This window comes from Scleropages formosus, chromosome 4 (assembly GCF_900964775.1).
Source record: "Scleropages formosus chromosome 4, fSclFor1.1, whole genome shotgun sequence".
NCBI lineage: Eukaryota > Metazoa > Chordata > Actinopteri > Osteoglossiformes > Osteoglossidae > Scleropages > Scleropages formosus.
This window is the reverse complement of record NC_041809.1, coordinates 27301962-27314233: the sequence shown is the minus strand read 5'-3', so window position 1 is coordinate 27314233 and position 12272 is coordinate 27301962. Positions and strand designations below refer to the sequence as shown.

The 12272-nt window shown below is 43.6% G+C and overlaps 2 protein-coding genes across 2 annotated transcripts; one reads left to right on the top strand and one right to left on the bottom strand.

Annotated features, from left to right (window-relative positions):
- Positions 1-751: 751 nt before the first annotated feature.
- Positions 752-5298, bottom strand: LOC108921219 (beta-crystallin B1-like). Its single transcript, XM_018730569.2, has 5 exons — positions 5230-5298; positions 4611-4729; positions 3198-3330; positions 2345-2487; positions 752-1973 (listed from the first exon to the last, which is right to left on the bottom strand). The coding sequence occupies exons 1-5, from the start codon at positions 5296-5298 to the stop codon at positions 1805-1807; spliced, it is 633 nt and encodes a 210-aa protein (XP_018586085.1). The 3' UTR covers positions 752-1804.
- A 2839-nt stretch (positions 5299-8137) lies between these two features.
- Positions 8138-11485, top strand: LOC108921231 (beta-crystallin A1-like). Its single transcript, XM_018730582.2, has 6 exons — positions 8138-8182; positions 9237-9314; positions 9504-9622; positions 10166-10307; positions 10595-10737; positions 11338-11485. The coding sequence occupies exons 2-6, from the start codon at positions 9261-9263 to the stop codon at positions 11483-11485; spliced, it is 606 nt and encodes a 201-aa protein (XP_018586098.1). The 5' UTR covers positions 8138-8182; positions 9237-9260.
- Positions 11486-12272: the final 787 nt, after the last annotated feature.

The following is a 12272-nucleotide window of genomic DNA, read 5'->3' as shown; positions in this document are numbered from 1 at the left end:
CTTATGGTCTACTCAGTCATTTTTACTCCTCTTCCGTGTTATTGTCAGTGCTGGCGAGAGAGACAGACGAGTAAAAAAAAGAGCACAACACCAGCCTGTTTGATTAGTAATAATAAACGGTCTATGCACTTCCGTCGGTAGCTCGACTGCTGCAGTGCGCTAACCGACCGGCGGCATCCACCAAAGATCCACCAGACTGTTACGGAGATATACCGAAGGACCAAGTCTTCGGAAATAACGGCGAAGTACCGACAATTTTGTCCCCCGAATCCGAAATCAGTTAAATGCACTATTACGGTTTCTGGATTTTTAAGAAATTCTTAGGTTACTTACTGCACCAGTCACTTTCCTCTGTCCATTCGATTCACTGTCACTGTTGTACTACCATGAAAAATGGAAAATATGTCAATTTGTCGATAATTCCCAGGTCAGAATCGTATAAGTGAACTAATATTGGCCAGGCTGAAGAGACTTTGTTTGTTCTGGAAGGAATCTGGATGTGGGAAATTTTGGTCAGGTTATACTTTGCTCATACTTCAAATTCCCACATCCAGATTCCTGTCACTTGCATTATGTAAGTACAGTATAACATTTTGTACCATTTCGGTAACCAGTCACCTCTGTTATAAACTTGAACTGAAAGCTGATCTTTGGGAGAAATTATAAAGTCAGCAAAAAATTTTGGTTTGGCAGTGTGAAGCATTCACGTGTGTCAGAAGTGTGTGGTGTTGAGTTAGTGTCATTCCATGTTTAGAGACATTATATAAAAGTTTGTCCAAGGGTGAGTTGTATTAAGCAGGTAGTACTTGTACCATTATGATTGTACTTATAGTAGGGCTAATCTGAAATCCTTGGTTTCTCCCAGTCAGTGATGTCTGACTTTTACTCAGAAACAACACATCTAAATCATAGTTCACATAATCAGCTACAAAAGAAATAATAATGACAATGAGGAAAAGTTGTTTCTACCTACCATCACAGTTGTTTTTTCATGTTTATTTGTACTTTTACTAAATTAATAAAAAGATTAAACTTTACACCCGTTTGCTTTCTAGATATTAGGATCCCTGAGAAAGTTACAGTGAAACAGGGCTCTTTGTGAACAGCCAGTCACAAAGGTAAATGCTACTTCCCAAAGTTTTTACATGTAGGAACTTAGCAAGGACACAGCAGCCATGAGGCTCTTGGTTACCGAACACCCTGGACCATCCCTCCTTTTTGTCCTCTTCATTTCAGTCACCATGGTGTGTGGACTGGACTGACAGGCAGGCAGGCCTCGGGGAGGCCAAGGAGGCCTCACATGACCCTTGATTGTACACAGTTTGTGTCTGAAGTGATTTCCCTTGAAAGTGTGTTCAGGAAACAGTGCCCTCTGTGGAGGATTGTGCACACTATGGGGCTGTCATGGGAACAGATGAAGCTGTGTTTTTTATTGATTGTTTGGAAATCTATGTTATTTTTTCATTAGTGTTTGTTAAAACTGCAGGAAAAAGTATCTAAATGAATATGCCCCTTTGAGTGATGCTGCTTATTGTTTAAAAAATGGTGCATATACGCAGGCAAAAACTAAAAAAAACTATAAAATGAACACATTTCACATTTTAAATATGGTATGCCTAGGAGCAAATACATTCCCTGACTCAAAAAGTGTGTCTAAATGAATAATAAATACAAATTATTTTTTCTGCTGGGGCTACAGCCAGTCATCCACAGGTAGCCTCACCATCAGCACGGTTCAGCAGCTGGTGCCTTGGAGGTCCATGGAAATGTTGGCCTCCATTCCAGGTGGGAATCTTGTTGTCTTCTATGCAGTAAACTCAAAGCAGCCACGACGGTGTGTCATCATGTCTCTCACACGGCGGATGGACTGGATCTGGGGGTGTTGAGCACCCCACTCATTCCAGTGTTTGTAAGCTCCACATTCAAATACATACTGGTATCCACGGTAACCTGGATACTGGTACCCTACCCACCTAGAGACAAGGTAAGTAGAGAGAGGAGTAGTATGAGAGACATCCTCTGCTGCATCAAGTACTGAAACTTGTAATCAGTGCCCTGAAGCCCAATGTATCCAATTTAGAGTATATCATAGTATAAATTTATAGTAAGAAAAAAACTATATATCTCCCAAAATACTGCATATATTACAAAATGTATAATGTTTTCACTTTAACATGTTTATAAGTTTCCTTTTGCAAAAAAGTCTCAGTTCATTTGTTTGAAGTTTCTGCATGTTTCATTTAAATTTACAGATGGTAATTTGTTGTTATTCCCCTGAGCCTTCTCTGAAAGGCATATCACTAGCCAGTGGGAGGACTCTGTGGTCATGCTGGACAGTACTTACGTTCCTCCGGTGACCTGGATGCTAGCTACCCGGTCATGGAATCCATAGGACCACAGGCTAGGTATGTCCTCATCACAGACCTCCATCTTTCGGCCATCAAAATTCATGCCTTCAAACAGGCAGATTCTGTGATCATGGGGGTCCTGTTTTTGATGGCAGGGAAAGGGTCTGTTTTAAGTTCTCTGCTTAGTTTTTGTTTATTTACCTGATGCTTTTCTCCAAGGTAACTTACACTGTTAATCTACCTATAATAATTTTTTATGTGTTTTTTACTGGAGCAATTAAGGGTAAGTACCTTGCTCAAGGGTACTACAGTGAGAGGTGAGATTTGAACCTGTAACCATTGGGTCCATAGGCAGCAGCAGCTCTAACCACTATGCTACCAGCTGTCCCCAGTTTATTTAAAATGTAGCCTTTGTTTGTTCCCACTTTAGGTGTTTCTGGGTCTCTTGTAATTGTAGCCCATAATTTACACACACATTGTCTGAACCACTTGTCCTATTCAGGGTTGCAGGGAGCCGGAGCCTAACCCGGCAACACAGGGTGTAAGGCTGGAAGGGGAGGGATACACCCAGCACAGGACACCAGTCTGTTGCAAGCCACCCCAAGCGGGACTCGAACCCCAGACCCACTGGAGAGCAGGACCTAGTCCAACCCACTGCGCCACCTGTGCCTATAATTTAGCCACACCTAAACAAAATATAGTATAATAATTTGTAAATAGTTAGTTATCAATTTTGATAAAATTTTAACAAATAAACAGTTTAACAGGCAGTGGATCTTCACTTTAAGGGACTTTCGGCAAATGCTAAAGCAAAGGTAATGTAGAGCAGCTCACTTTGTCAGAACTCACCATTCGCACAGGCCTGACAGACATGAAACAGTCACTCCGGTAGCTGTTGGACCAACAGTCCCATCGGGGGTACTCGCCCTTTTCCAGCATGAACATCTCCCCCTTCATATTCTGGAATTCGTAGCCCATCCAGCTGCACAAAACAGAGCATCAACCCTTCACCAACAATCAAAATCCACACACTTCTGGATGCATAAAACAACAGTATCTAACAAGAAATTCTACATACCCATCCTCTGCTGTGTAAAACATGCCACTGGCCAGTTGCTACTGCTCAAAGGTTAATCAGAGTCAAACTTCATGGCCATAACAAAAAGTATACAAGTGTACAACAATTTCTGAAACTAGAAAAGAAATATTTCTGTAAATTTCTAGTATGTTTGAACAACATGGCTAGATATACAAAATATTTTAAACAATATCTGTATTAATTTTCAAATCTTTCATGTGTTTTATTATTCATATAAATTTCATGGTTGTTGTGGATTAATTTTAATGTTCACTTTTAAACTTTGGTATTGAATGTTTAAAATCTTTATCTGGAAAAATAAAGGTAAATAATGTAATCTAATTGACTATCGTTTCTGCATTTTATGCAGTTACCTTGTGTAAATTTGAATATTAAATGTTAAATTTAAATTTGTTAAATAAAAAACACATCTCAGATCACTGTAAATCATAAGGATCCTGTAGGTGGAGACATCACCTGAAGTGTAACTCATAGCCAGCAGACAGATGTTTTGAAGTGGCCGAAATGTCACAATCGCTGTGCCGCAAACCATTTCTCAATCTCACAGTCCCTCAGGCAAGCACTGTTAGTATGAACTCATACCACAGATCCTTAACTTTGTTGAGAAGCAACAAAGTTGAGATTCAAGAATTTTACTTTGGTCCTTGTCAGCATTTCATAGATTTCCACCAGAGATAAAAGAATCATGCAGTTGCAAATGGGACAAAATAAGGACAAAATTCTCCTTTTTTTTAGCTATGTTGCAATACCAAGATAATATAAGTATCTGCAGCATACTCTGTTTTCATAACTTCCTGAAAAATAATTGTAACTTTCAAAATGAGAGAGCAGCTCCCTGCTCATACAGAAAGACATTGTGATGCACCTTTCAGCGCAACATATACGTCGGTGCTCTAGCTGCTTTATTGTTATTAATAAAATATTTATTTATTCGGCATTGATTAAAAGTTAACCTGCTTTGTGTGCAGCTGTGTGGCTCAGCTGCCAATGAGAATGGGGTGTATTCATCAGACTCCTCAATAATGAAAACACAGACCACAGGAGGCAGTGGAGCGCAGATGTGGCAACATCCCTGTAAAGATGTCTAAAATGCATGACCACAGTTAAGTGTGTCACGTTTTGCTGTTATTTGTTTGGGAAATATAGAAGTTACAATAACTTACACTCCACATTCCACACGGATGGAGCGCACCCTGTCCAGCCCACGCTCGCCGAGGTTCCGACACTCTCCGTTCAGCTCTATGCAGCGGCCCTGGAAGTTCTCATACTCAAAGAAGCAGATCTTGACCAGCACAGAGACGGGGGGGACAAAGATCATTAACGCAAACGTTTAGAGGACATGTGAGGGACAAAAGGTAACCCACTGATAATTTCTGAATGAGCTCTATCAGGTGTACTGGTGGTAGACGAGAACAAGTACATGGATCGGTTGGAGATAACAAGCGAGGAGATACATTGGGAACCAAAAGAATACAGTGCAAATACGGCTTGTTATACCTCCTGCGTATCTCCGTAATTATTCAATATAAAATGTGATATACGTTGCAACATGACTATATTCCACATATTTGAAGGAATATATTTATGTAGGCCATTCGCCATATCAATGGTGAATAATCCAGCAGGTTAAAATCTGCTCCAGAGTGATAAATTTGTATTTATTTACTATATATTTGGTCATATTTGGTCATTTTTCTGTGTTATGTCTGAGCAGACAGGTGTGACATTGCTATGTGGAAAAGCTTTGCTTTGACAACGCAGTGCAGCTGTGTCCAGACCTACTTTGTAGTTGCGCATGTACGTGGGGGGAGGGTGGCTTCCTATGCTCCCTTGAGCTCCGGAGTGAGCCATGGTCTCTGTAAGACAAAGCAAGTCATACTTTTTAGGAACATGTATGCTTTTTTTTTGAAGCACTGTTCCATTTACTGTTGTTTGCCTTCCCTTCTGTGTTTTTGTCTCGTTTTCAGCAGGCAAAGACTCTACAGAGAAGGGACGTATGCTGGTTCAGACTGTCATGGCCTCACAAACTAGATATAGATAATACATCAGATTATTCAATTAGTTCATCCACCTATACAACTGTACCCTTGACCCCCCCCCCCCATCCCCTTTCAACCTCCCACTCTTACCTTGGGGAATTCTCCAATAAGTGTAAGAGGTGCAGAAGGAAGGGGTGGGAGGGTCCAAAAGGAGTACAGAATCCCACCTTGGTTTGGCCATATATATACATATATAACCCACCCCCTGACCTGCAGTCCATCCACATCATCATTGGGTAGTAGTGAGAACTTTTTTGTGAGGGGTGGTGGAGATGGGAGGGAATGAGGGTGCCTGTCTCACAGGCTCGCTGACTCTGTGCATCTCTTTGTTGTTGACCTCCGGTGAGCTGCCACCCAGATCAGCAGAAAGCCCCCTGTTCCACCCGGCAGGGCAGACCTACAGACCCCTTGTGCAATGTGCTGAGCTCAGGAGCGGTCCTCGGCACATTCATTGTGTGAGTGCACTCATTGTGGACCTGTTGTGTGAGCTGGGATGCATTGTGGCTGCGCATTAACCCACACATGTGTCTGGTCTCTGGTTTGCGGTCCTGTTTTGCAGTTGTTTAAAGCCCTGGTCCTTCAGTAGGATTGCTCCAGAGGTCTACACTTTAAAACACTACAGTATACTCCGTAAATCTTACAGCTTGCCTCCATTTCATCAGGTCTTAACCACGATGCCATGTGGCGCTTCTTCATAATATTACACAGAACGACCAGTATCAACAAGCACTGTATGTCAGTGGCAGCAGCTCCTATGCAGTAAGTGTCTCGGTGACTGAGCAGCGAAAATCCTCTCACAGTGCGATCTCCCCACAAAGAGGACTATGTATGACCTTTCACATTAGACTCCGTGTTCCGTCTACCTAGTAATGTACTCAGCTTGTGATCAGTAGGTTTATGATTCATTTCCCAGAACTGATGGCATCTGGTTCATCTTCTTTTAAGATATGTGTGTATCCTGAATTGGCTCAAGTGAGTATAGGTTAGTGTGGAAAAGATGGAAGTTAAACATTTTAAAATGCATTCTCTTGCACGAGTGCTGTCTCAGTGTTGTACTTCCCTTCACTGGAGCGTGCGCCAAACAATGTTTTACAATCTCCCTAGCGCTACCAATTTTATACTCAGTCTCACACACTCTCTGTAACCACTTGTCAAGGATACACGCTGGATAGAGCCCCAGTCCATTTCGTAACATTTTTATAGAATTCTACAATTCTTTTCGCTACTTCTCTCTGCACCTATACTCCTAACATCTGTCCTGAAATTAAATGTCTGAAGTAATTGAATGCCAAGTTTAGTACTGGAAGATATTAACTACTACCGAGCTACACAGCAACACACACAGAGTCTGAAACCGTTTGACCCGAGCAGGGTTGCGGCGAACCGGAGCCTAATCTGGCAACACAGGGCGCAGGGCTGGAAGGGGAAGGGGGACCCAGGACAAGATGCCAGTCCGTCACAAGGCACCCCATGCAGGACTCAAACCCCCGACCCACTAGACAGCAGGACCTGGCCAAGCCTGCTGCACCACCACACCCCCCAGGGAGAAGCTAACTAGAATATGTATAATTTGGCTTAAGTTCTGCAATAGCTGGAGACTGGACAGATGTTGGAATGATGGACACTACTGTAATGAAGATAGCTGAAATACCTGTTGGCAGGACAAGACCAGACTTAGTCTGATCACAGTGGTACCAAGTAGGCAACGCATAGAAAAATGGGCGAGAAGTCATCCTACGTTTACAGAATGTATTTGATATTTAGCCGCTAGGTAGAATCAATTTAGATGAAATGCCTTGCTCAAGAATACATTCCCAGAACAACTTTCTTGACATTTAAACCAAAACGTGATTATATGTTGAGATCATTAAAGGTTACAGAACATGGACAGAAAGTCGGGGAATACACCCCTTTTTCATGCAATAAACACCCTCCTTTTTTTTTTAGCATCCACCCGATCCACGTTGACTGTCATGTTTGACCGAAGAACTACTTTCCAGTGATACACTTCCTGCCGCCCTGAATTTTGTGCCTCCTGGTCATTGATCAGAACTCGTCACGTTTTTCTAAAGAGGAAAAAACGAACAATGTTCTTTGTTTGCAATTAATATGATGTCACTGAAAGCATAACAGCTTACTTATTGTGTTGAGAAACACGAGGCAGATATCACAGTAGAGAGGTTCATGTCAACACATCTTTATGTACTGTTTTGAAATGAGAATCAGTGCGTATGTGTATGTGCAATATGTCAATAAATTTTGAAAATACATACTTGTTCTTGCAAACTTGTAACATTTTTTTCTGTAATGTAATCTGATTACTGACATAATAGTGTCCCTTTTGTTTACAAAATATGCCACAAGTCGTACATCCCTAACTTGTAAGTACGTGAAACAGTACATAAAAAACATAAATCTCATCTATCCAGAAGCTGATACACCTGAAACATACACTGTGTCCCCATTATATTACACATCCCCACTCTCATGTCTCTGTGACGGTGTCCTGTGGGTCCCTTTCTCTTGCGCAGGGGGCCTACTGTAAAGCCTGAGGCTCAGAGGAACAATGGACCTGCAGCAATGTGCTGACTCCAGCCAGGCAGGCCTGGGCCCACTATAAATAGGCCTGCAGTCCCTCGTGCTGGAGACCGCTTCGTGGAACTCCTCGACGCGCACAGTTTTTTTGGGTAGGTCAGGTAAGCCCTGCGGCTTCACTTCACATTTCCCCTTTGCCTACTTCTGTTTCTAGTGGGAGCTTCAATAGCAAGAATGTGATTGAGGTTTCCGCTGCAGCAGCCACTCAGGTACTCAGCAACCTCGGTGTAATTAACACTATGGCAGCTCAGGAAGAAAAGGAGAAGTAAGCATAGTCTGGATGAAGCAAATGTATATGTATAATATATATGTTCAATCAATGACGCAGAAAGGAAAATATATATACCCACTGGCATACTCCATGGAGAGTAGTGCTTTGATATGGAGTGCAGTGTATCTCCAGTGTTGTGCTCTGACCTGTGGTGGGGCATTGGCCGCTGTGTGGTAGTCGCTACTGCCGAATCCGGCCACATCCCATAGTTCAAACAGCTGGAGGTTAATAGCCTTTCGGTGCTTTAGCTGCCTGTCACAGCCTGTGTCTAAGAAGCACCTTCAAAGGGGTATGGCTTATTCCCTGCTATTTTTACAAGGTCAGGAAAGGTCACGTGGCTCTATGTGTGTTTGTAAACAGGGCGATGAGACACGAGCAAGACACCATGTGGTCTGACTTCTTGGAGCCAAAATTAGAGAAGCACAAACACAAACAAACAGTGGCTGACAGTTCAGCCTGGATGCAAAGCTGAGGGATATTAATAAAAGCATTGCCAGTAAAATTATGTGGAATGTGAAATTTATTCTGTGATGTATTCACATACCAAAAAGTGGAAATCAGATTTCAGTTATAGTGTATTTGTAACACAAAGGGGGTGCGGTGGTGCAGTGGGTTCGACCAGGTCCTGCTCTTCGGTGGGTCTGGGGTTTGAGTCCCGCTTGGGGTGCCTTGCGACGGACTGGCGTCCCGTCCTGGGTGTGTCCCCTCCCCCTCCAGCCTTACGCCCTGAGTTGCCGGGTTAGACTCCGGTTCCCCGCGACCCCGTATGGGACAAGCGGTTCAGAGAATGTGTGTGTGTGTGTGTGTGTGTGTGTGTGTGTGTGTGTGTGTGTGTGTGTGTGTATTTGTAACCCTATCTACCCCTCTTCTGATGTTGTGCGCAGGTCAATCAACAAATATTCAACAATATGGCTCAGACCAACCCCACAACCATGAACCCCATGCCTATGGGGCCATTTAAGGTGAGCCATCCCTACACCATGCATAAGCCTGTCTCTCATAGTGCCTACACTCTATGTGCACAAGACACTCGCACAGACAGTCTCTAATAAAATACACATGTGGGAACACGCCCCCTCCCTTATACACATTAAAGGTGCGTCTGACTCTGACTGGCCTTTATGGTCCTTTTCTCTTGTGTGCTGCTCTAGATCACCGTCTATGATCAGGAGCACTTCCAGGGCAGGCGCATGGAGTTCACCGCTGCCTGCCAGAACATCATGGAATGTGGCATGGACAACATCCGTTCCGTCAAGGTCGAGTGTGGAGCGTAAGTACACCAAAACTTTATGATGGGCACATTTACGTGAGAACCTAACTTGCTAACTTGGACGAAGGTATCAGCTAAATAATGCAACACTATATTGTAATCAGAGCAGCTCCTATGTTTTTTGTATATATTTTGAGAACTGCACAGCATGTAGATGTACAGTATATAAAAAACTCACTTTCAAATTTTCCAATTGCTGGAGGCTGTGAGGGGGGAGGCACGGTGGTGCAAGTGGGTTTGACCAGGTCCTGTTCTCTGGTGGGTCTGGGGTTCGAGTCCCGCTTGGGGTGCCTTGTGACGGACTGGTGTCCCATCCTGGGTGTGTCCCCTCCCCCTCCAGCCTTGCTCCCTGTGTTGCCGGGTTAGGCTCCGGCTCCCCGCAACCCTGCATGGGACAAGCGGTTTCAGACAATGTGTGTGTGTCAAGGATGTGATTTTTTAACTACAAATCACACTCAACTTCTTTGACATTGCCAATGGAAATTGTTTGGCTGTGCCTGAATGCGACAGCCATCTCAATGGACTACCTGTCTCTCTCCACAGTTGGGTGGGCTATGAGCACACCAGCTTCTGTGGGCAGCAATTTGTGCTGGAGAGGGGTGAGTACCCAAGGTGGGACTCCTGGAGTGGCAGCAACGCCTACCACATTGAGAGGATGATGTCCTTCAGGCCCATCTGCTCTGCTGTGAGGATCCCCTACCCAGCTTGTTTTTGTCATGTGTCGTTGCAAGAGAGTTGCCTGATTTCCATGAATCCACCCCAGAAGAAAGCAGACTCAGCAGACTTGTCACTCAAACATTCTTCATTCACATCAGATTTAATTAAATCAGATCACTTTGGACCAATATGGATGAGTTTTATTGCAGTTTCATTGTAATGAGATGTACTGTGGAAAAATCTTTAGTGCTGCTGGTCATGCATGACAGTTGAATTTTGACAACTGGTGTCTTTTCTTCCCCATTTTTGGAGCAGAATCACAAGGACTGCAGAATCATTCTCTTTGAGAGGGAGAACTTCATTGGACGCCAGTTTGAGATATGCGATGACTACCCCTCTCTGCAGGCCATGGGCTGGTGCAACAATGAAATCGGTTCCATGCAGGTCCAGAGTGGAGCGTAAGTAGCTGCCTTCACATGTGAAAAGAAAAGTAGTTGTACTGAGAGTGGCTCATGAAAGTTTGTTAAAAACCGTGTGATAACTTCTGGATCACTCTTGTCACCTATGTCAGCCTTTATAAATTGGCAGTAGAGTTGCTGATAAAAAAACCCTCACCTTAAACACAGCCTTATTATGTAGTTTAGCGGATGAAAAATTATGTGATGTAAAAGACTGGAGGGCAGCATGGCGGCTCAGCAAATACTGCTGCTGCCTTATAGCACCTGGGTTGTTCAGACACGGGTTCGATTACAGCTCAGTCTGCGTGGAGTTTCCTTTTTCTCCCCATGTCTGTATGTGTTTCCTTTGGGTACTCCGGCCTCCTCCCACAGTCCAAGGACGTCTGTTTCAGGTTAACTGGTGACTCGAAATTGCCCATAGAGTGTGAATGTGTGCATCCTGTCGAGGGGGTACCCCTCCTTGCCTAGTGCCCAGTGCTTCAGCGAAGCTCCAGACTGCTGCAACCCTGACAAGGGCAAACAGTTCACTCAAGTCATTGAGTGAGAATAAGACTGGTTGCGAGTGTGATTGATTCTCTGTTGTGTTGTCTCTCTCAACAGCTGGGTGTGCTATCAATACCCTGGCTACCGCGGATACCAGTACATCATGGAGTGTGATCGTCATGGTGGAGAGTACAAGCACTACAGGGAGTTTGGCTCCCATTCCCAAACCTGCCAGATCCAGTCCATCCGCAGGATCCAGCAGTGAGCTGACCAACATCTCTCTCTCTCCCTCCACCTTTTGTTCCTCCATCCTTCCCCCAACCCATTCCACTGGTCTGCTCTAATCGCCAGTGGCTGAAAGTCTGGTGGCTCCACATCACCAGGGAAAGTGAGACGGCTAAGACTCTACTCCTCACCACCAGCATTACAAACCATTTGTATGAATGATGAATAGTAACGAGCTCAAAAATAAAAAGAACAATTATAACTTGAGCCTGTTTGTGTCCATTTTAAAGATTGCCAGATCTGCCACATTAGGTGAGTTTCACTGATGACCACAAAAAACTTTGTTAGTCAAAGGCAATGGCAGCAATTTTCATAGCTCATAATTTTACACCTAAATGTTTTGTGCAGCGGCCTATTGAGCAAATGAAGTGCAAGTGACGGTGGAAGGGCAGTCATTTCCAGTGTTTCGTTCACAAGTGGCCTTTTCAATTTCACTTTGTGTCGCTGTCAGAAAGCCAAAGAGTTTAGGGTAATTACTGCTTGGTGTGACTGAGTATTCCATATGACTGCTTCATGATTCATAACAAATACGTTAACTAGGTTTCTGCTGTTTAATTGTAACAGTCTGAGCTTGCAGAAAGGTTTCAGTGAATAACAGCCCCTCCTAAAATGAAATCTTCCTGTTTGATTATCACTCATTAAGCCACATAGTCTGCAGCTATTTTAAGAAATTAAACATGAGATTAAAACTTCATTGGATCAGATGGCCATGTGCTCATGGATATTTGATTTACTACATCAACTTCTATATGTTCAAGAGAAATGTC